The sequence below is a fragment of the Myodes glareolus genome, chromosome 2 (assembly GCF_982192425.1).
Source record: "Myodes glareolus chromosome 2, mMyoGla1.1, whole genome shotgun sequence".
NCBI classification, from domain to species: Eukaryota; Metazoa; Chordata; class Mammalia; order Rodentia; family Cricetidae; genus Myodes; species Myodes glareolus.
This window is the reverse complement of record NC_142027.1, coordinates 109426026-109448247: the sequence shown is the minus strand read 5'-3', so window position 1 is coordinate 109448247 and position 22222 is coordinate 109426026. Positions and strand designations below refer to the sequence as shown.

Sequence of the window (22222 nt, the reverse complement as noted above, 5' to 3'; positions counted from 1 at the left end):
GGGCCCGGGTGTCGCCTGAGGGTGCTGCTGACCATGGCTGCTTCGGGCCCGGAACCCCGACTTTTGATCCTGCTGCTGCTGCTGCTGCCGCCGCTGCCCCCTGTAACTTCTGCCTCCGATCGACCCCGGGGCTCGAACCCTGTCAACCCAGGTGAGAACCCGGGAGGCAAGGGTGGGCACAGTCGACACGTCTGCCAGCCTGGAAGGAAGTGTCCATTCTTCCCGGGGACCCAGCGCATCACCCTCTCCCCACGCTGAACTAGGGGCTTCCAGTTTCCCCAGACAGACAGGAACACCCCAGCCCCCATTCCTGTTACTCAACTCTTCTGGAGACCAAATGTCCCTGAGCAGGAATTAAGGAGGGAATGGGAGAGAACTTCAATGAAATAGCAGGGAGGTGGAGGGGATACACAGGGATAAACACGTGGGTCCTAAGTGCTAATTCCGTGGCTGTGTCAGACAAATTGCTGGTGATCACTGTGGCTACGGCAGAGACAGAGGGATACCGGCGTTTTCTGCAGTCTGCCGACTTCTTTAACTACACCGTTCGGGTGAGTGGGGGACTCCTGGGAGAAGTTCCATCAGGAGTGGGCTGGGAGCTGGACCTGTTGCCTCACCTTGGCCAGCTGATCCACCTCCATGGCATGGGGGTGGTTTCTTTCCTGCAGACCTTGGGCCTGGGACACGAGTGGCGAGGGGGTGATGTCGCTCGAACAGTTGGTGGAGGCCAGAAGGTCAGGTGGCTAAAGAAGGAAATGGAGAAGTATGCGGATCGGGAAGACATGATCATCATGTTTGTAGACAGGTAAAGAGGGTCTGTCTGGGTGGAGAGAGAGGGGACACGGAGGAGCAGAGAGAAAAAGAGACCCTTTTCCTCTTCCAGCTACGATGTGATTCTGGCCAGCAGCCCGACAGAGCTGCTGAAGAAGTTTGTCCAGAGTGGCAGTCATTTGCTGTTCTCTGCCGAGAGCTTCTGCTGGCCCGAGTGGGGCCTGGCTGAGCAGTACCCTGAGGTGGGCACGGGGAAGCGCTTCCTCAACTCTGGTGGTGAGTGCCAAAGTACCTGAGACAGAACCCCCCAAGATCTCAGCGGTGAGGCATCGCATGCTTCTAGTTCTTGAGGGTTAGAGAGAGAGTGGGATCCTGGGATCCTTGGGGATCTACTTCTCTCTTGTCTCCCAGGATTCATTGGCTTCGCCCCGACCATCCATCACATTGTCCGTCAGTGGAAATACAAAGATGACGATGATGATCAGTTGTTCTACACGCGCCTGTACCTGGACCCAGGGCTGCGGGTATGGAGAATCGGGCCAGGGGTGTCCCCTGACTTAATGGGAGGGAAGACATGAGGGGAGCTGGAGAAAGATACGGTGTCACCTGTTCCCTCTCTGTTCACTGCTCCGTCTCGTGCCATCTAGGAGAAGCTCAAACTTAATCTGGACCATAAGTCCCGGATCTTCCAGAACCTCAATGGAGCCTTAGGTGAGCAAGAAGATGGTTCGAAGTGGGTGATGAGGGATGGGTTCCTGCCAGAACTGGGCTGGTCAACGGATGACCAATGTGCTAACCTATTCAACACCTAAGCTTATTATATTGTGTTAGCAATAGTGAGACTATGAGTGTGCCTCAGCAGCAGAATGCTGAAAGTTTGCCAGTGAGGGGCTGGGGGTGGCTCAGTGGTAGAGCACCTGCCTAGAATCCCCAGTGAGGGGCTGGGGAGCAAGGAACTCAAGGATAGAAGGTGTGCCTAGCATACAGAAACCCTAGGTTCAGTCCCCAGCACCATCCACATATCTATCTAGCAGACACATGCTAAGGTCCCCAGTCAGGGACTCTACTACCGCTGTGATTTCATTAACACAGAGCTTCTGCAAAGGGAGTGTTCCCTGACTTCCCACCTTGGAAGACCCTTTGGCAGGTGAGAAAACTGACTCCCTTAGGGACTAGTGAGTCACTCCAAGTCAGGTAAAGTGAACTCTCTAAGGCGGCAGCAGCCTGGACAGACTGGCAAGGCAAGGGTGGTGTGAATTCCCTGATCTCAGAGGCAGGAGGACCTTGAGTGGCAGTCCATCCTGGGCCACATAGTGAGACGTGAGCAAAGGAAAGAAAGGACTCACAGAAAAACTCCAAAAAATATTGGTTTTCTCATGTGTTTGTTTTGGAGTGGAGCACTCGTGCCCCAGTGCGGAGTCAGAGGAGAGCTCTGGAGACTGCTCTTTACTTCTGTGTGGTTTCCGGGTGTCAGGCTTGGTGCCTTCATCCATTGAGCCACCTCACCAGTCCCAGTCGGACACACTATATGATGATTTAAAAAGATAAAATAAGCCGGGCGGTGGTGGTGCACACCCTTAATCCCAGCACTCGGGAGGCAGAGGCAGGTGGATCTCTGTGAGTTTGAGGCCAGCCTGGTCTACAAGAGCTAGTTCCAGGACAGGCTCCAAAGCTACAGAGAAACCCTCTCTCGAAAAACCAAAGTAAATAAATATAATAATAATGCTTTTATAAGGAAATTCCAGGCCAACAACAGCAACAAAAGAAAGAGCTGTGCCCTGACTGAGCTGTAGTCCAGACCTTTGGGCCTCCACACTCCTCTGTCCGCTAGAGGAGATGGGACCCCCACTGCACACGTAAAAGGCCTGTTGCTCTGTGGTTCCCAGATAAAGGAACTCCTGAAAACCTCCTTTCCTTCCCCAGATGAAGTGGTCTTAAAGTTCGACCAGAATCGTGTGCGCATCCGAAATGTGGCGTACGATACTCTCCCTGTTGTGGTCCATGGAAACGGTCCCACCAAGGTGCCTATGGTGTCCTCAGCCCTTGCTTATCTCGAGCCCTGGGTACCCCATCCCTCCTGGACCATTTGGTCCTCCCCAGTCCCAGAAGAAGAGGTGCTGGGACAGCTGCCTCTCTTCACCCTGTGCTGAGCCAGCTTGCCTTTCAAGTCCTCAGACACCTCCACTTTAGCTACCCACCCTCTGTCCCGACAGCTCCAGCTCAACTACCTGGGGAACTATGTCCCCAATGGCTGGACTCCTCAGGGAGGCTGTGGATTCTGCAACCAGAACCAGAGGACACTCCCGGGGGGGCAGGTGAGGAGAGAGTTGTGATGTAGGGGGAGGGCAAGCTGGGCAGCCCCAGTTGCCGAGCTCCTGGGCATCCTGATCTGGCAGAGTGGTCAGTGGCCGGGAGGGCTGTGGGGCAGAGAGAGGCCCGGGCTTCTGTGAGCCTTGTTCTGTGGTGTCCTCAGCCTCCCCCCCGGGTGCTTCTGGCCGTGTTTGTGGAGCAGCCTACCCCCTTCCTGCCTCGATTCCTGCAGCGCCTACTGCTCCTGGATTACCCCCCAGACAGGATCTCTCTCTTCCTTCATAACAACGTGAGCTATGGGGCCCCCAACCCCCCCCCCTCCCATCCCCTGCATCCTACACCTTTTCCCATCTGTCCTGCCCTGGGTACCACCTCTGCCCAAGCTGTCAGTCCATCCTTCTCCCTGTCCCATCTTTAGGAGGTGTACCATGAGCCTCACATTGCAGACATCTGGCCACAGCTCCAGGACCACTTCTCAGCTACAAAGCTAGTAGGGCCAGAGGAAGCCCTGAGTCCCGGCGAGGCCAGGGACATGGCCATGTGAGTGAATCTCCCTCATCTGCCATAGACAGTGGAGCTCCTGGGGACGGAGACACGCACTGACTCTTGTCCCCTTCTCAGAGCTGGGAGAGCCCCACTCGTCCCACTGTTCCTGTTGCCCTGCCCGCACACCCCATTTGAACTCCTCTCTCCATTTGTGGGTCATCCTCTCCAGGGATAACTGTCGGCAGGACCCTGAGTGTGAGTTCTACTTCAGCCTGGATGCTGATGCTGTCCTTACCAACCCAGAGACCCTGCGCATCTTGATTGAACAAAACAGGTGACCAACCAATCCCACACATCCATGAAGCCCCAGGAGGGCCTAGGAGCTCCATCCCTTCCCTGGGTGGGACATAGTTCACTTCCCTCTGCCCAGCCTTCACTTCTGTTTTATCTAGGAAGGTAATCGCCCCCATGCTTTCCCGCCATGGCAAGCTCTGGTCCAACTTCTGGGGTGCCCTGAGCCCTGATGAGTACTATGCCCGCTCTGAAGACTATGTGGAATTGGTGCAGCGGAAGCGAGTGTGAGTCCTACCCACGTGTACCATGCAGAGACCAGAGCCTTCCCTGGATCCCCACTTTGTAGCATTCTGTGTGGTCATTAGACAGGCCACAGCTGTGGGTAGGGACCAGTAACAGATTGGGTGGTGACCTCCCATCAGTGATGTGATGGTCACAGGCTCAGGGTTCTGGGGTACCCTGAGGAAAGGAGTTTTTACAGTGAATAAAGCATAATCTGGGGGGTTGTCCGTCTGGCTAATGATACTTGGTGTCTGCAGGGGTGTGTGGAACGTGCCCTACATATCCCAGGCATATGTGATCCGCGGGGAGACCCTGAGGACAGAGCTGCCACAGAAGGAGGTGTTCTCAGGCAGTGACACTGACCCAGATATGGCTTTCTGCAAGAGCCTTCGGGATAAGGTGAGTGGGGTGGTTGGCATGGGTTGCCAAGTCTGGGGACTTGATGCTGTGCCGACAGCTTCCTGTGGTCCTCCTCACGCATGCCCACCCTTTACCCCACTCCAGGGCATCTTCCTCCATCTCAGCAACCAGCATGAGTTTGGCCGGCTGCTGTCCACTTCTCGCTATGACACTGACCACTTACACCCAGACCTCTGGCAGATCTTTGACAACCCTGTGGTGAGAAGGGCCCCCTCCATTGCCCACCATAGGGAGTGGGTAGCCCAAAGTGGAGAGTATAGAAGGCGCCACTCAAATGCCACAACCCCTCTTGCAGGACTGGAAAGAACAGTACATTCATGAGAACTACAGCCGGGCCCTGGATGGGGAGGGGCTGGTGGAGCAGGTAAGCTGCCCCAGGACTGCGGCCTATGTGAAGCACCCACCACTGGGACTGGTGGGTTCCAAGCTGAGCTCCTAAAGACTGAGGGTTTGCTGTTTGAACAGGAGGGAGGCTGATAGACACACTGAGTATAACACTGTAATCTTAGCGGTCTGGAAGCTGATGCAGAAGGATGGAGAGTTCCAGGCTAGCCTGGACTGCGTAGTGAGTGTCTTGCCGACAGGTGGCTAGACCAAGTCTCAGTAAAACAGATGGGGCAGAGGAGACGACTGTTGGGTTAAGCGCTTAACACATAAGCATGAGGACCTAGGTCAGCTCTCCAGAACCCAAGTAAATGCTGGATGTGTGGTAGCCTAATTCCAGCATTAAAAGGCAAAGACTAAGGATCCTCAGCAAGCTGACGAGCCAGACTGGCTGCATCAGTAAGCTCTGGGTTTGATTAAGTGGTCCTGCCTCAGTGGAGAAGGCACAGGAAAAGTTGAGCAGTTCCTCATGGTGTACTCAGATCTTCACATACACACATTGAGCATGCACGCCCCTACACAGGTGTGCCCACGCTCACATGAAGACAAACAGAGGTGTGGCGCTTGCCTGTAATCCCAGAATTCAGGCAGTGGAAGGAAGAAGCTAGGAGGGTTAGGAGTTGAAGGCCAGCCTCAGACACATAGCAAGTTCAAAACCATCCTGGATTACGTAGTAAGACCTTGTCTAAAACTAAGAGAAATAAAGGAGCTGGGGATATAGCTCACTCGGTAGAGGACTTGACTGGCATTCACAGAGCCCCAGGTTCCCTTCCCAGTGCCGTATAAACCGAGCACGGTGTTGCAGCCTGTGAGCTCAGCACTCAGAAAGCAGAAGTAGGAGGACTAGAAGTTCAAGGACAGCTTTGGCTACACAGTGAATTTGAGGCTAGCCTGGGCTACATAAGACCCTGTCTCAAAAAAGAGGGGGGGGCAGAACAGGATTATTGTCCTAGATACTGGGGCTCTAGGCACCGTATTTCTGCCCTTCTCTGACTACTGGAAGCTGATGCAGAAGGATAGAGGCCTCTTCGCTGACTGCGCCCCAGCAGCTGCCTAGAGAGCTCAGGTTGCCCTTCCATAGGTCCTCCCCTGTATGTCTCCCTTCCCCTGTCCTGTTGCCTGTCCCACCTCCTGTCCCTCTTCCTTGAGTTCCACCTTGCCGTGTCCCCAGCCCTGCCCAGATGTGTACTGGTTCCCACTGCTGACGGAGCAGATGTGTGACGAGCTGGTGGAGGAGATGGAGCACTACGGCCAATGGTCTGGAGGCCGGCATGAGGTGAGGGCAGAAGTTCCCAAGGGGACAGTGGGATTGGGGTATGAAGGGGAACCCAAGGGTGGGACTCATTCAGGGTCTGGCAGTCACTTGTCTCGTTGTTGTGACAAAGTATCTGACCAAAGCAACTCCAAGGAAGGGTTCACAGTCTGTGGGTACAGCTCATCAGGGTGAGGAGGCATGGCGGCAGGAGCCTGGCACAGCTGGTCACATGGCATCTGCAGTCAAATGCAGAGAGAGATGGATGCTGGTGCACAGCTCCTTTTCTCAGGACTTTGGCACGTAGGATGGGGCTTCCCACAGTGGTCAGGTCTTCCCGTCTCTGTTAACGTAGTCCGGATGAGGCCCATCAAGTGGACAGTCAAGGTTAGGTCTTACACAGAGGGTGCTTATTTCGTGGGCTATGGCTGTTAGATAGTATGGCCAGATAACATGGGAAGGCCAGAGCGATCCACAGAAGAGCTGACCACACCAGAGACCGAAAGGTCTAGCACAGTGACTCTGGCTGGCGAGTGGAAGAGACTCAGGCTGGCAGTGGTGCTGTAGCCTTTAGTCCTAGCCCTTGGAGACAGAGGCAGGCAGATCTCTGAGTAGTTGGAAGCCAGCCTGGTCTACAGAGCAAGTTCAAGGACAGCCAGGAATGCACAGAGAACACTATCTCGAAAAACAAACAAAAAGACTGGGAACCAGCAAGAAGAAGCTGATACTGTCCCTGAGGAAGAATGGGCCAGCCCAGCTGTGAGTGGCTCAGTGTCTGTTGTCCACAGGATTCTAGGCTGGCTGGAGGATACGAGAATGTGCCCACCGTGGATATCCACATGAAGCAGGTGGGGTACGAAGACCAGTGGCTTCAGCTGCTGAGGACATATGTGGGGCCCATGACCGAGTACCTGTTTCCTGGCTATCATACCAAGGTAGGAGATACCAACCACTGCTGTCATCTTGTACCCCAGTCTTGGAAGGCTCCACATGGACCCCCCCCCCTCAGTCCCTGTAGCAACTCGGGCTCCATAGACTTGGGACTTGGGATTGAGGTGGGCTTGGGAAGAAGCCAGGTCTTCTACTTGGGCTGCTCCATCATTAGAAGAGTCCCAGAGTCCCTGGCCCGGGCATGCTGACACCTGTAACCTCAATGCTTAAGAAACTGAGGCTCAAAAAAAAGAAAGAAAGAAAGGAAAGAAGGAAGGAAGGAAGGAAGGAAGGAAGGAAGGAAGACTGTTTCATCAATAAATAAAATACACTTAAAAAAAAGATTGAGGCTCGAAGAGCAAGGGTTTGAGGAGAGCATGGGCTGTGCAGTGAAACCCTGTCTTAAAACAGAAAGGAAGGGCTGGAGATGTGAGTCAGTTAGATGCTTGCTCAGCCTGCACAGAGCCCTGGCTTCTGTCTCCAGCCCTGTGTAAAAAGGGGTAGGACAATAATACAGGACTGTTATCCCAGCATTCAGGAGGGAGAAGCAGGAGGATCAGAAGTTCAGGGTCATCTGTAGCCACATAGTGAGTTCGAGGCCAGCCTGGGCTACATGACCTTGTCTCAAAAACCAGGAGAAATGGGGCTGGGGAAGATGGCTTGGTCAGTAAGGTGCTTGCCATGTAAGCCTGATGACCTGAGTTCATGCCATCAGCTTCCGTGTGAAAAGCTGGACATGGCATTACACATCTGTACTCCCGGTTCTGGGGAGGAACCTAAGGTGGAGGAGGACAAGTAGACCCAGGTGTGGTGGCTCATGCCTATTATCCTAGAACTAAGGGGGCAGAGGCAGGAAGAGCTCTGTGAGTTTGAGACCAGCCTGGTCTACATAGTGAGTTCCAGGCCAGACAGAGTTACATAGAGAGACCCTGTCTCAAAAAAATAGACACAGTAGCCGGTGTGGTGGCTCACACCTATGATCCCAGCACTCGGGAGGCAGAGGCAGGCAAATCTCTGTGAGTTCGAGGCCAGCCTGGTCTATATAGTGAGTTCCAGGACAGCCAGGGCTACACAGTGAGACCTTGTCTTGAAAAACAAACGAAAGAATATGAGAAAAGGAAGAGGTGTGGCTTCCCCTGCCCACCTTGTGGTTTCCACCACCTGTCCCCACAGACACGGGCAGTGATGAACTTTGTGGTCCGCTACCGGCCAGACGAGCAGCCCTCACTTCGGCCACACCATGACTCGTCCACCTTCACCCTCAACGTTGCCCTCAACCACAAGGGCGTGGATTATGAGGTGAGTCTGGGTCCCCTGTCTCAGGACACTGCACACACTTCATCTAGCATCCGTGTCTCAGCTCCTTTCCCAGCCTCTGGCTGTATCAGGTCATGGCTGGACTGCTCACAGTCATGGAGGGACAGGACAGGAACTCAAGCAGTGCGGGAACCTGGAGGCAGGAACTGATGCAGAGACCTTGGAGGGGTGCCGCTTACTGGCTTGTTCTTCATGGCTTCATCCAGTTGGCTGGGCCCTCACCCATCAATCATCAGTCAAGAAAATGCCCCACAGGCTGGCCCGATGGAGGTTTTACCTCTGTTGAGACGCCTTCCTCCCTGATCCCAGCTTGTGTCAAGTTGATGTAAACCCAGCCAGCACAGCTGCTTCCCTGTGTCCTCTGGCTCGCCTTGTCTGTATTGGTTCCTTTCCTGTTGTGGTCACAAACTTCCTAACAAAAGCAATGAAAGGGAGGGAGGGAGGAAAGAAGGAAGGAAGGTCGGTCTGTTTTGGTTCACAGTCTGGGAGTACAGTCTCTCATTATAGGGAAGGCGTGGTGGCAGGGATACGCTGTATCCACAGTCAGAAAGGTGAAGCCTGAAGCCCAGCTTGCTTTCTCCTTCCTTTTTTTTTTTTTAAAAATTTAATTTAATGTCCATTGGTGTTTTGCCTGCATGTGTGTCTGTGTGAGGGTGTCGGGTCCCCTGGAACTGTAGTTACAGTTGTGAGCTGCCAGGTGGATGCTGGGAATTGAACCCGAGTCCTCTGGAAGAGCAAACTGTGCTCCTAACTGCTGAGCTGTCTCTCCATTCCTTACTTGCTTCTTTTGATCAGTCTTAGATGATGAGATGGTGCCATCCTTCTTGTGGGGAGGGTCCTCCCCCACCCTTCTTTTTTAAAATTTTATTTATTTATTTATTTATTAAAAATTTCCACCTCTTCCCCACCTCCCTTTTCCCTCCCCCTCCCCACCTCCCCCTCTCTCTCTAGTCCTAAAAGCAGTCAGGGTTCCCTGCCCTGTGGGAAGTTCAGGGTCCTCCCCCCTCCATCCAGGTATATAAAGGTGAGCATCTAAACAAACCAGGCTCCCATAAAGTCAGTCCATGCAGGAATCAAAACCCAGTGCCATTGTCCTTGGCTTCTCAGTCAGCGCTCATTGACAGCCACATTCAGAGGGTCCAATTTGATCACATGCTCCATCACTCCCAGTCCAGCTGGCCTTGGTGAGCTCCCATTAGATCAGTCCCACCGTCTCAGTGTGTGTACGCACCCCTTGTGTCCCCCACCCTTCTTTAACCCATTCTAGAAACTCCCTCTCAGATATTCCCAGAGATGTGTTTTTATGATGACTCTAAATTCTGTCAAGTTGGCATCCAGAGTAATCAGCACATAGCCTCTCTTGCCTGTCTCAGCAGCCCGTTTGATTGGCACCTCTCCCATGCCTGTTGCCCCCTGCCCCCACATCCCCATGTCTGCTAACCTTACTTTTTATGTTCTCTCTCATCTCCCCAGGGAGGTGGCTGCCGCTTCCTACGCTATGACTGCAGAATCTCATCCCCGAGGAAGGGCTGGGCTCTCCTGCACCCTGGCCGCCTCACACACTACCACGAGGGACTGCCCACCACCCGGGGCACTCGATACATCATGGTGTCCTTTGTTGACCCCTGACACTCAACCAGTCTGCCAAACCTTCTCTGCCATTGTGCCTTGTTGGGCCCTGGGGGCGCCATTCTCGGAGAGAGGGGCCCAGCTCTTCTCATTTCCTGAGTGTGTCTGCGTGCCTGGCACTGAATGTTCTGCCCTCAGTATCCCTCTCGGGAAATCCCTGGAGTTTGCCACCTTCCCACTAAACCAATGGACTCAGGGAGAGTGGACTTTCGTTGTTGTTTTCTTTTTTGTTTTTTTTCGAGACAGGGTTTCTCTGTGTATCCCTGGCTGTCCTAGACCAGGACTCACTCTGTAGACCAGGCTGGCCTCGAACTCACAGAGATCCTCCTGCCTCTGCCTCCCAAGTGCTGGGATTAAAGGCGTGCACCACTGCTGCCCATGGGAGTGGACTTCTGAGGGTTCCCTACCTGATAAATTATTGAGCTTCCTCAGCCTCACATTGAATAAAAGGGTCTTTGTAGCTCTCGAGTCCATGAGTCATATATGTAAAATTGGGGTCTCATGTAGCCCAGGCAGGCCTCCAACACACCACACGTCCAGTTCATGCAGTGCTGGGATAAAACCCGGAGTCCTGCATGGTGGCAAGTACTCTACCAACTGAGCTACATCCTTCTCCTTTATTCTTGTTGTTTAAATAAATTGTGTGTGTAATTCTGGGTGTATGTACATGAGAGTGAAGATGTCCCGTGGGGGTCAGAAGATGGTATCATACCCCCTTGGAACTGGAGTTACAGGTAGTTGGATTGAGAGCCACCTGTCTTGAGTCAGATGGGGACCAAACGCTGGTCCTCTGCAAGGGCAGCAAGCACTCTTAGCCTCTGAGTCATCTCTCCAGTTCCCACCCCCTTTTATTACATTTATTTTATTTAGCGTGTGTGTGTGTGTGTGTGTGTAACTTGTGGGAGTAGATTTCTTCTACTGTGTGTGCTTGCTAGTTGATGCCAGTTAAGCTAAAGTTATATGAAAGAAGGGAGCCTCAGCTGAGAAAATGCCTCCATTAGATCCTGCAATAAGGCATTTTCCTAATTAGTGATTGATGGAGAAGGACCCAGCCCATGGTGGGTGGTGCCATCCCTGGGCTGGTGGTCCTGGGTTCTATAAGGAAGCAGGCTGGGCAAGCCATGGGGAACAAATCAGCAGCTCCCTCCATGGCTTCTGCCTCAGGTCCTGCCTCCAGGATCCTGCCCTGCTTGAGTTCCTGTCCTGACTCCTTCAGTGATGAACAGTGATGTGGAAACATAAGCCAAATAAACCCTTTCCTCCCCAACTTGCTTTTGGTCACGGTGTTCTGTGAGACAGGATCTCTGTGTATCCCAGGCAGGCCTTGGTTTTAAGGTGATCCTCTTACCACTGCCTTCCAAGAGATGGGATCATTAGCATGGGTTGCTATACTCGGTTTGGATGACTTTTAAATTGAAAGCTGGGGAATGTAGTGTGTAATCCTAGCAGCTGGGAGACAGAGGCAGGAGGACATGGAGTTCAAGACCAGCCAGGGCTACATAGTGAGTGTGTCTCCAAATATAAATGGCAAAGGCTGTTGAGGTGGCTCAGCTGGTAAAGGTGCTTGCAGCCAAACCTGTCTAAATGACCAAGGACTAGGAATGGCCCTCAGTGGTAGGGCACTTACTCAGCATTCATAAGGTCCTGTGTTTGATTCCTAGCATTGAAAGAAAACAAATTAGGATCAGGGAGATGGCCCTCTGGGTACAGGCATTGGGCTGTCAAATCTGAGTTGAGTCCCTCAAACCCATATGGTGGAAGAAGGGAACAAACTTTACTCCAAGTAAACCTTTGACCTCTACAGGCCCAGCAGGGTACGTGTGCTCTTCCTCAGCTCCACCCCCCCCCCCCAAATATTCTCTAGAAGTTAAAAAAAAACCAACTCAAATAGACTTGGTCACCAGTCGTACATACCTGCCTCATAACGCCTCCATGCTCACAGCAAGTCCTCTCTGCCCAGCGTATAAACTGATGACATAACTGATCCACACACGGTTAAGGGAAGGTCTTTACTGTAGATATGAGAGAGGACAGTCAGAGGCATCTGGAGGAGTCCAGAGCAGAGAGGGAAAATAGCAGACTGGACCTGGCTAGGAGAGAAGCCGAGCAGAGGGGGAGAGAGGAGGACAGAGTGCCGGCAATAGAGAAGACAGCAAACTGGTGCCGCACACCATTAGTCCCAGCTCTCCGGAGGCAGAGGCAAGCGGATCTCTGTGAGTTCGAGGCCAGCCTGGACTACAAATCGAGTTCCAGGACACTTAGGGCTACTTATATAGAGAAACTCAGTCTTGAAAAACAAGCAAACAAACAAGAGAGAGAGGAAGTGAAGAGAGCAAGGCTGAAATAACAGGGTTATGAGGAAAATGAGCCGCTCCGGGGGAGGGAGGGAAGCTCCCAAGGAGGAAGCCAGGATGCCAGCATGGACTGAGACAGGTAACAGGTCCTTGTGATACCCAGGGAACCTGGAGGTCTCCCTCAGCATACGCTTTGCTATGCCTGTAGGCACTGCAGACAACCATTTGTTCTTTCTGCTAGTGATAAGGGCAGAGCACACTGTAATCCCAGCAGGAGATCAAGGTCATTCTTGGCGACATAAATGGGTTTCACGCCAGCCTGAGCTTTATAAAATAGTGTCCTAAAAAGGGGAGGGGGCAGTGCTGGGGGAAATGGGCAACAAAAGACCAAAGAGATTACCCCATCCAAGTCTGGTTTGGTAAGCTGTCATTGAAGTGCCTGCTGAGCTAATCTCCCACCTCCCAAGTCTACTGTGGCACCTCTCTCGAAACTGCGACTGCGTGCAGCTGGGACAGGAACTGAGTCAGAGGGCCAGAGAGACAGGTGAAAGTCTGATAATGACCCCACGTGTCAGGGTGGGCATGGGGTGGAGGTCAGAGGTCAACGTCAGATGTCATTCTGAGTTGCCATCCACCTTGTTTTTAGGCAGGATCTCTCATTGGCCTGGAACTCAGCAATTGCCTGGGTCACCTGTCTCTACTTCCCCAGTGCTGGGATTGCAGTAAGCGTCCATGCTCAGTTTCATGTATGTGTGTGTGTGTGTGTGTGTGTGTGTGTGTGTGTGTGTGTGTATGTTGAGACAGGGTTTCTTTGTGTAGCCTTGTCTGTCCTAGCTCTGTAGACCAGGTTGGTCTTGAACACACAGAGATCTGCCTGCCTCCAGGGTGCTGCGATTAAAGGCGTGCTCCACCACTGCTGGGCTCATGCCTAGCTTCTTGACGTGGGTGAGTTCTTGGAGGGCAAACTCAAGAAGACAAGCCCTTTGCTGACTGAGTTATCTCCCTAGCCCTCCCCCAACGCTTTTTAAAAAGATTTATTTGGGGACTGGAGAGATGGCTCAGCCATTAAGACTACGTATTGCTCTCCCAGAGAACCTGAGTTTGGTTCCCAGCACCCAGGTCAGACAGCTCAACTCAGCCCCCATCTTCCCTCTCCAAACCCATCAGAAAGCCTGGCAAGTGGTGGCTCCTCCCCATGCTCAAGACCACGCCTACAGGATATGTAAGCTCCGCCCATAAACCTGCCCTGTGATTTCTCTCCTCCATTTACTGAGAGTCACCTGGGAGTGCTTTGCTCAGATTAAACCTGGTCTTACGAACTTGGCTTGATCTGGTTTACTGTGTTGATGGAGAAACCTACTACTGGGGATCCGAAAATGCTTATCAACAACTACCTGTAACTTCAGCTCCAGAGAACCAGGAGCCTCTGGCCTCCAAGGCTCCTGCATTCACCCTCCGCCCCCAACACACATACACATGATTTAAAATAAACAAATTTAAAAAAATCTTTTTTGTAAAATACTTATTTTTTTATTTGTGTGTGTGTTCATGTGTGTGCACACGTGTGTCCAGGGGCATGCAGGTGCCTGTGGAGGTCAGGAAAGGGCATCAGGTCCCCTGGAGCTGGGGTTATAGGTGGTTGTGAGACAGCTAACACGGGTGTGGGAACTGAACTTAGGTCCTCAGCAAGAGCAGTAAGTGCCCTACAGGGTTCTCTGTGTAGCCCTGGCTGTCGTGGAACTCGCTCTGTAGACCAGGCTGGCCTCAAGCGCACGGGAATCCATCTGCCTCTGCCTCCCGAGTGCTGGGATTAAAGGCGCCACCCTGACCCGGCGCAGTCAGTGCTCTTAACCGCGCAGCCACCGCTCCAGATTCCCTGTACCCACCCCTTTCTGTGAACGACAGTTATTGAGCCAAATTGTGTGTAGGGCCTGTGTGTGCTGTCCCAGCTGATTTCAGGAAGGTCGAGATCCTGTGCCTGAAGACAGCGTACCGCAACAGCTGAGCACTAGAACTGTCAGCAGGCCCCACGGCTGCCTCTTGATGCTCACAGCCTTGGGAATTTGACCTTAATTAGATCCGGGCACTGACTATGGGATTTTCAAACCTGTTCTTGTAACGGCCCACGGGGCCTTACACAGTACATATCGGATCTCTACTTCAGCCTATTAGCGGAGACCAGAGGCCCTAACCCCTCTGGAGTTCAAATGCCTTGCTCTAGGCTCCTGGCCACGCCCTGGGTCATTCCCATTTCATACTATTGGTCAAATCCTGAAAGCTCGGGGAGATGTAGCTTTGCCTTGCCCCTGTTCACAGTTCACTGTCCACGTGGGTCAATGTGTAGGTCAGAACAAGGGGGTAGAAATGGGGGTGGACTCAGGCTCAGGGGTCAAAGTCATAGGATTGAGTTGGGGGGTGTACTTAATCTGTGGGTTGCCCCTGTGCAATTCCCTTCTAAAATATGGAGGTCTTGTCCAGCCTCCTGCATCGGAGTCTTGAAGTGTTTGCTGTGCTTCAGTGGATCTTTTCATTCTTAGGACTTGGTGAGTCCCCAAAGCACCTATAATCAAACAAACCTGGCTATTAGTGCGTTTCTTCCCCATGATCCCAAGGAGACAGAGTAGGAATTTCTGGGGTCCTAACAGGGGTCTAGGGCTTAAATACCGTAGGACTGGGAGAGTGGGCCAGTGGGGAGAAAAGGGCTTAAACATCTGGGCTCTTTTAAAAAATATTTGTTATTATGTGTATTTATTTGTGGGGAGGCATGTTCATGCCGTAGCAAATATGTGTAGAGCAGAGGGCAGCTTGAAGTAACTGGGTCTGTGATTTCATTATATGGGATTGGGGGATCGAACTTAGGTCACCAGACTTGACAGCAAGCATCTTTACCATCTCAGCCATCTTGCTGGCTCTAAGACTTGGGTTCTTAGCAAGCCTCGCTATCTGGTCCTGCAGCCCTGGATCCTCGTGGTCCTCTACCTGTCCTGGCTCTACGGAGACAGACACACACCCAGGATGAGGGGATCGCCGCTCTGCCTTGGTCTGGAACTGGGCAATCTGGAGGTATTTCCGAGATTACTTTCCATCACGGTGAGGGTCCCAGAAAGTGCGCTGGCTTGATGGATGGGTGGGGTTCCAAAAGAGACAAATGTGACCACCCCTCTCTCCCACTTCCGGAGCTGTTCCTCACTGGGAAATGGGATACATCCACAACCTTTGTTCGCCAGCTGGTCAAAACGACCGAGTTGGATCCATCCCAAAACTACCTTTCTGGTTTCCATCCTCCCGAGGTTCTGGTTGTTGGGGCCTTCAGCAACTTCAGCAACTTCTGTACAGAGGCCACAGGCTTCTCTCTGGGTCTCTCCCTCTTTCTCAAGCCGCACCTACTCATGCTGCCTTGTTGGTTCCAAGTGCCTCTCTTCCGAGATTGCATCATGACCAGCGGTAAGGAAGCCCCTTCTCGAGATCCCCAGGCGCTGGATGTCACCTAACTTTTCTTATCCTGGGCTGGGGGAGGGGGGTGCGGGCGCCTGTGTTTACCTCTATCTTGGTGGTATCCCTGTGCCCCAGCCTTTGTCCTCCCCACCCAGGTTTAGTCTCTTCTGACAAGGCTAGCGCTTCCTATCTCTTGACCCTCCCCGAGGGTGGCCAGGTGGCCGTCCTGGCTGTGGGAGGTCCCCTGGAGGCCTCGGAGGCAAAGCCAGGAACAGTGAGTTTGCGGCTCGGCTCCGGAATCCGAAAGGATTCATTAAATTATCACTGGAACACCGATGAGGAGTGGGCCGGTGGCAGCAAGGTATATCCACGGGAGCTGCTCTGCTAGAGAGGAGGAATGTGGCAGTGAGCCTCAGGCGTGTCTCCTCCTGCACCTCCAGGGCTTCGCTTGGGCCTGTCTTCTCCTTTGGAGAGAAGGAGCTCTTCCAGCAATATCCTAACCCGCCAGGCTCCTGGGTGCGGAGGGTGCAGGAAGCTCTTCAGGGGAGGCTGAGTGTGGCCTTGCCTCTCTTTCATGGTCGCCTGGGTCTCCTGATACCCTTCCGTGTGCCCATCCACACGGTGGGTGAGTCATGTATCTCTCCACATCATCTTCCTTAAAGCCTGACGTCCTAGCTCCCTGGTCCACGAGTCTGGCATTTATTCCCCCAAGCTTTCTAGCCTGATCCCCAGTTAGTGGGAGATTGAGAGACATCTCAACAGTCAATCTTCTCCCCTCCCGTTCCTTCCTCAGTGGGCGCCCCGATTCCAGTCCAGCGAAGCCCGAGGTCCAGCCGGGAACAGGTGGACCAGCTGCAGGCGTTGTATGTAGAGCGTCTCACACAGCTGTTTGAGGAACACAAGATACGATTTGGGGGCCCTGCTGATCAACACCTTGTTCTCACCTAGGCTCCTCCATATCCCCATGTCCGGGCCTTCCTGAGTGACTGCAGGGGATGGGGGGAGGGGATGAGGATGCGTGGGAAATGAAATTAAATGTGAGAATAGAAAAGAAGCATGTGTGTGTTTGTACAAGTTCAGGGGAGGGAAGAGAAACCTCAGGGCAGGGGACCCATTGTCCCCACTGATCCTGGTAGCCTTGACCACTCCCAGTGACCTGCAAACAGATTACATTGTCAATGCCTGCCTGCCTGCCTGCCTGCCTGCCTGTGTGTTTGGGTCCTCCTGCCCTGCCTGGCCTATATGTCGGAGATCAAAGTCTCCGATCCCCCCATTGTCCGGGTCCTGCGGGCCAGTGGGTACCTGCTTCTTGCCTACTCCCTACCTCAGTACCTCAGTCACCAGGGAGACGAGGTCTGTCCCTTTTCTACCTCTCTTTCCCCACTGAGAGCTCTTCCCAGTAACCTGCCCAGACTCATTGACCAAGTAAGTTCAAGGGTCAGTCCAAAAAGGAGTCTAGAAAGTTCTGGGGCTCCAGGCCCAAGATCCGATCTCCTCAGATGTGAACTCCTCCCTGTGAGATCACACCCCCAAACCTTCACCCTCTGTTTCCTGGGTCCTGGAGTCCTGGTGACACAGAGTCACTAGGACCACTGTCCCCATATCCCCTCTCCTCACTCAGCATGAAAACACCTCAGAAGCAAAGGCTTGAAGTGATAGGCACCTACCAATATGTGGTCACTTTTCTCTTCATGGGTAAATGTGACTGGCAGGGAGGAGGGAGGGGCAGGTATGGGGGCCCAGAGACAAGGGAGCTAAGAAAAGGGCATTGGAGGCCATATGTCTGGGCTATTACCATTGTGGGCTCCAGGCACCAGGAAAGGGCCAGAGGAGACGACAGGGCTGCTCAGCACGGGTGGAGGGGAGGGAGCAGATTGTTTTGACTGACTGCATGACAGAAGCCCAGTCTTCTTTCCTTTTCACCCAGGCCTTTCCTGCACCCTTCTGGTCTTCTTTCTCCTTTTTACCCGGCTCTGGTCCTTCTCTGTTCTCTATTTTGTGTGGCTGTACCTGGACTGGAACACACACCCATCCAAGGTCAGTCTAGGGCAGAGGTCTCCGGCCTCGAGATGTGTTTTTCCACTGTTCGTGTGTATGCATGTGGGCTGTTTGTTTTTGTTTTTAAATGTGTATAGGTGTTGCCGGTGGGACCCAGAGATTGATTCCATCACTCTTCCACCTTGTTCACTGAAGCAGGGTCTCTCAATCAAACCCAGAGCACACTGATATGTGGCTGTTTTTGCTAGCCAGCATGTGGTGGGGGTTCCTGTCTCCTTCTGGGACTTGAATTGCTGTGACTTCCATGCCCACCTGGCAGTTCCATAAGTTCCGGAGATCCGAACTCTGGTCGCTTTGCTTGCCTGGCAAGAGCGTAACCCTTGAGCCACCTGCCCCAGTCTAGAAGAGATGACCCCCCCCCCCCCGCCCCGGGGGAATTCTTCATCCCAGTCCCATCTCTCCGTGTGCAGGTGGAAGGCACAGCAGGTGGATGAGAAAGTGGACAATCTGGAAACATCAGAGAGATTATTTTCCTATCAAGGTGATGAGTCCAAACTCCCAAAAGACAATCGGTCTCCTTCCTCTCTAAGGCCTACTCACCTTCCTGCCTGCTGGAGTCTGCACTGGATGTCTGAGCTGGGGGATGGGGTGATACACGTGAGAGTGACCCCCTCTGCCTTTAGTCCCATCTTAGGACCTTGAAATTTGAATTCCGGGGGTAAAAGGCAGTTCTTCCCAGCAGTTACCTTGTATTCTTTTTTATTTTTATTTACTTTTTAAATTAAAAAAAAAAAGTTTACGTTTTACTTATTTGGAGGGTGGGGAAGGGGCTTGTGCCTGCCACCTCATGTCAGTAGCAGTCAGAGTCAGGTTTCCCATCACGTGGGTCCCAGGGGTTGAACTCAGGTTGTCGGGCTTGGTAGCAGTCTCACCTGGCCCTCACCTGCATTCTGTGCCTCTTCCTCTATGTATCTCCCCAAATACCTCAAAGCTACTGAAAACCGCAGAGCTGCCAGCTGACCGGAATTACGTGCTGAGTGCTCACCCCCACGGGATCATGAGCACAGGAATCCTCTGTAATTTCTCCAAGGACAGCAATGCCTTCTCCAGCTCTTTCCCTGGCTTAGGCCTTGGGTGGCCACACTGGCTGGACTCTCCTACCTTCCTCTCTTTCGAGACTACCTCATGTTCAATGGTGAGCCTTCCTAGCCTTGTGTGGGCTTGACACAGCCTGCAGCCATTTGAGAAGGGACTCTCAATTGAGGATTTCCCGGGTCAGGTTGGCCTGTGGCTCTGCCTGTGAGGCACTGTCTTGATTGTTAGTTGAGGGAGGAAGACCCAGTCCACAGTGGGCAGCACCGTTCCCTGGGCCTGCATAAAATAAAAAAGTTAGCGAAGCCATGAGTCTACAAGGGAGCCTGTGAGGAGCGTTCCTCCTTGGTTCCTGCACGGACTTCCCACAATGATGGGCTGTCACCTAGAAGTTGAAACAAACCCTTTCCTCCCCTAAGTTGCATTGGGCCAGAGAAAACACAGTAAAAGAGATGAAAGGCAGAAGTGCCCATGGATTATAGGATATCCCCTCTGTAACCAACAAGATCCTTACACAGCAGACTCTGTACTTGGGTAAGAGAACTGGCTTGGTCCTATTCAGAGGGGAACCCCAAGTATGGTGTACAGGATGCAGGGGACACAGGACTCGGAAGGGTCAGGTATTGCAGAGTGGAGGTGGGAGGGCTAGGGGGCTGGGGAAAGGGTGGTGACAGCGGCCCGCTTCTGTCCGCAGGGCTGTTCTGTGAGTCGACAGAGTCTGGACAGTTCTGTCACAGCCCCAGCTTGGCCAGGCAGTGACCATCGTGATTGGGGGTGCCCAGGAAGCCCTGTTTGCGGTTCCAAGGGAGCACTGCATCACACTGAGGAGACGAAAAGGCTTTGTGTGCTTGGTACTAAGGCATGGGTGAGTGGGGCTACAGGTTCTTCTCAGGTTGGGTGTGCTTTGTAACAGGGTCTTGTTGAGCAGAGGATGCTTGTTCGTTTCCCAGCTCCCGAAATAATCACACAGAAACTGTATTAATTAGAACACTGCTTGGCCTATTAGCTTATGCATGTTTCTAGTTCACTCTTATCTCTTAAATTAACCCATTTCTATTATTTTATATTTTACCATGAGGTTCGTGACCTGCCAGCAAGGTTCCAGCTGGTGGCTTGCGTCTTTCTCCTCTGGCAGCTCCACGGCATCTCCTTGACTCTGCCTACTCTCTCTCTCTCTATCTCTTCTAGCCAGGCTATATTCTGTTAAGCCATTAGCCGAAAGTAGCTTCTTTATTCATTAATCAATAAAAGCAACACATGTACAGAAGGATCTCCCACACCAGGGTCTCATGTAACCCAGATTGTCCTTGAACTCACTATGTCGCCAAGAATGACTTGGAACTTCTGATCCTCCTGCCTCCACCTCTTGAGTACTGGGATTACAATAAGTGTGCACCATCACGTCAGGCTTATGCATTGCTGGGGTTAAAGCCCAGGGCTTCCTGCATGCTGGGTGAGTGTTCTACCTGAAAGATATAGATATATCTATATTGCATACACCACACACACACACACACACACACACACACACATGCACGCACACACGCACGCACACACGTGCACACGCACGCATGCACACACACACACACACACACATGAGGCCATAAGAATGTACATGGTCCCCTGTCTAGAATTACAGCCAGCTAGCTGTGAGCTGCTCAGCAAAGGGACTGGAAACCCAACCCTGGTCTTCTGTCATAGGAGCCAGAACTCTTAACTTCTGAGCCATCTTTCCAGTCCCACGCCTGAATTTTTAAAAATGTCTCTAATTTTTATGTGCATGTGTGTTTGCCTGCACGCATGTTTATATGCTATGTGTGTGCAGTGCCCAAAGAGGCAAGAACAGGGTATTGGATCTCCTGCAGTTGGAGTTAGAGACAGTTGTAAGATACCATGTGGGTGCCGAGACTCGAATCCAGGTCTCTCCAGCCCCATCCTGTGCCTCTGGATTTTATTTTATTTTAAAGATTTATTTATTTATTATGTATACAGTATCCTCAGTGCTCTGCCTGCAGGCCAGAAGAGGGCACCAGATCTCACTACAGATGGTTGTGAGCCACCATGTGGTTGCTGGGAATTGAACTCAGGACCTTTGGAAGAGGAGATGGTTCTCTTAACCACTGAGCCATCTCTCCAGTCCCTGCATCTGGATTTTAAAACCCAGATTCTGGGAATCAGGCTCTGGTCTTCACCATTCTGCAGCCAGCACGTCACTGACTGGGCAGTATCGCCAGGCCTTCAGCCCATCTCTGGAGCCAGGTGTGGTGAGACAGGCCTCGAATCCCAGCACCCTGGGAGACTTAGGCACAAGGAGACACACATACTAACGACAGCAAGCCCTTCTTCCCTCTCGCCACCTTTCCAGGGCCTCCTTTGTGCCTGTGTATTCCTTTGGGGAGAATGATATCTACAGAATCAAGTCTTTTGACCAAAACTCCTGGCAGCATCGGTGCCAAGATGCCTTCAAGAGACTCACGGGATTTTCCCCCTGCATCTTCTGGAGCCATAGTCTCTTCTCTGCCAACCTCTGGGGTCTGGTACCATTTGCCCAGCCCATCGCTACTGTGGGTGAGTGGGGATCCCTGGGGAGGGGAGCTGCAGTCAGTTTCATTTGCAACAAGAGAGCTCTCTCACCCACATCTCCGCTCCCTGCAGTGCGCCACCCCATCCCTTTGCCCAATCCCTCAAGCCCACCGAAGACCAAGTGGATCATTATCACCAACTCTACCTGAAGCAATTGTTTGATGATCACAAGGAGACCTATGGTATCCCTGCTTCCACCCCCCTCACCTTCTGCTAGACCCGAGACGCTGAACCCTGTGCCTGGAGAGTTCCACCGTGCCAGACTCTGCTCCTTCATAAATGCTAATTCTGCCAGCAAGCATGTCCAGACATGGCCACCCCCGACCCAAGAAGCTACAGAATGTGTCCTGCCCCGATTCTGGGTCCCTGCCCAACCCTGAATCTCTTCCCAGTGAGTCCTGGCTGTTTTTTGAAGCTTGGATACGTCATTACTCTAGTTGCTTAAGTTTTTATCGACATAGTAGGGATCTCATGGGCTTGGAGAGATGGCTCAATAGTTAAGAGCACTTGTTGCTCTTGCAGAGGATCCAGGTTGGAGGCTCACAACCACCAACAACTATAGTTTCAAGGGAGCCATTGTCCCCTTCTGAACGCCACAGGCACCAGGCAAGTGCATGGTACACACACATTCATGTAGGCAAGCACTCATTCACATAAAATAAAACAAGTAAATCTAAAAGTCCTAACTATTGGGGTTTTGTTTGTTTGTTTGGTTTCATTTTTATTTTTCGAGTCAGGGTTTCTC

The 22222-nt window shown here is 52.5% G+C and overlaps 2 protein-coding genes and 1 pseudogene across 3 annotated transcripts; all 3 read left to right on the top strand.

Annotated features, from left to right (window-relative positions):
- Positions 1 to 16: 16 nt before the first annotated feature.
- On the top strand, positions 17 to 10535 carry Plod3 (procollagen-lysine,2-oxoglutarate 5-dioxygenase 3). 2 transcript variants are annotated; one of them, XM_087903510.1, is made up of 19 exons: positions 17 to 151; positions 460 to 551; positions 669 to 805; positions 884 to 1047; positions 1183 to 1295; positions 1419 to 1482; positions 2695 to 2792; positions 2985 to 3086; positions 3245 to 3370; positions 3500 to 3621; positions 3797 to 3901; positions 4020 to 4145; positions 4401 to 4542; positions 4648 to 4761; positions 4859 to 4927; positions 6119 to 6223; positions 6988 to 7134; positions 8303 to 8428; positions 9920 to 10535. In XM_087903510.1, exons 1-19 carry the CDS (start codon positions 34 to 36, stop codon positions 10073 to 10075), a joined length of 2226 nt encoding a protein of 741 aa, XP_087759636.1. In that variant the 5' UTR covers positions 17 to 33; the 3' UTR covers positions 10076 to 10535. The 2 variants fall into 2 exon arrangements, with proteins under 2 accessions (XP_087759636.1, XP_087759635.1); XM_087903509.1 differs by having other exon boundaries at positions 4401 to 4761.
- Positions 10536 to 14830: 4295 nt separating this feature from the next.
- Positions 14831 to 16835, top strand: LOC125400190 (2-acylglycerol O-acyltransferase 2-A-like; annotated as a pseudogene).
- A 211-nt stretch (positions 16836 to 17046) lies between these two features.
- Mogat3 (monoacylglycerol O-acyltransferase 3) lies at positions 17047 to 21903 on the top strand. The gene is given in 11 exon segments (XM_048434010.3): positions 17047 to 17102; positions 17426 to 17499; positions 17732 to 17827; positions 18261 to 18343; positions 18794 to 18905; positions 18908 to 19017; positions 19589 to 19617; positions 19619 to 19759; positions 21260 to 21462; positions 21550 to 21573; positions 21576 to 21903. Coding segments are annotated over 11 exon segments (1047 nt in total). The 3' UTR covers positions 21695 to 21903.
- The last annotated feature ends 319 nt before the right edge of the window (positions 21904 to 22222 follow it).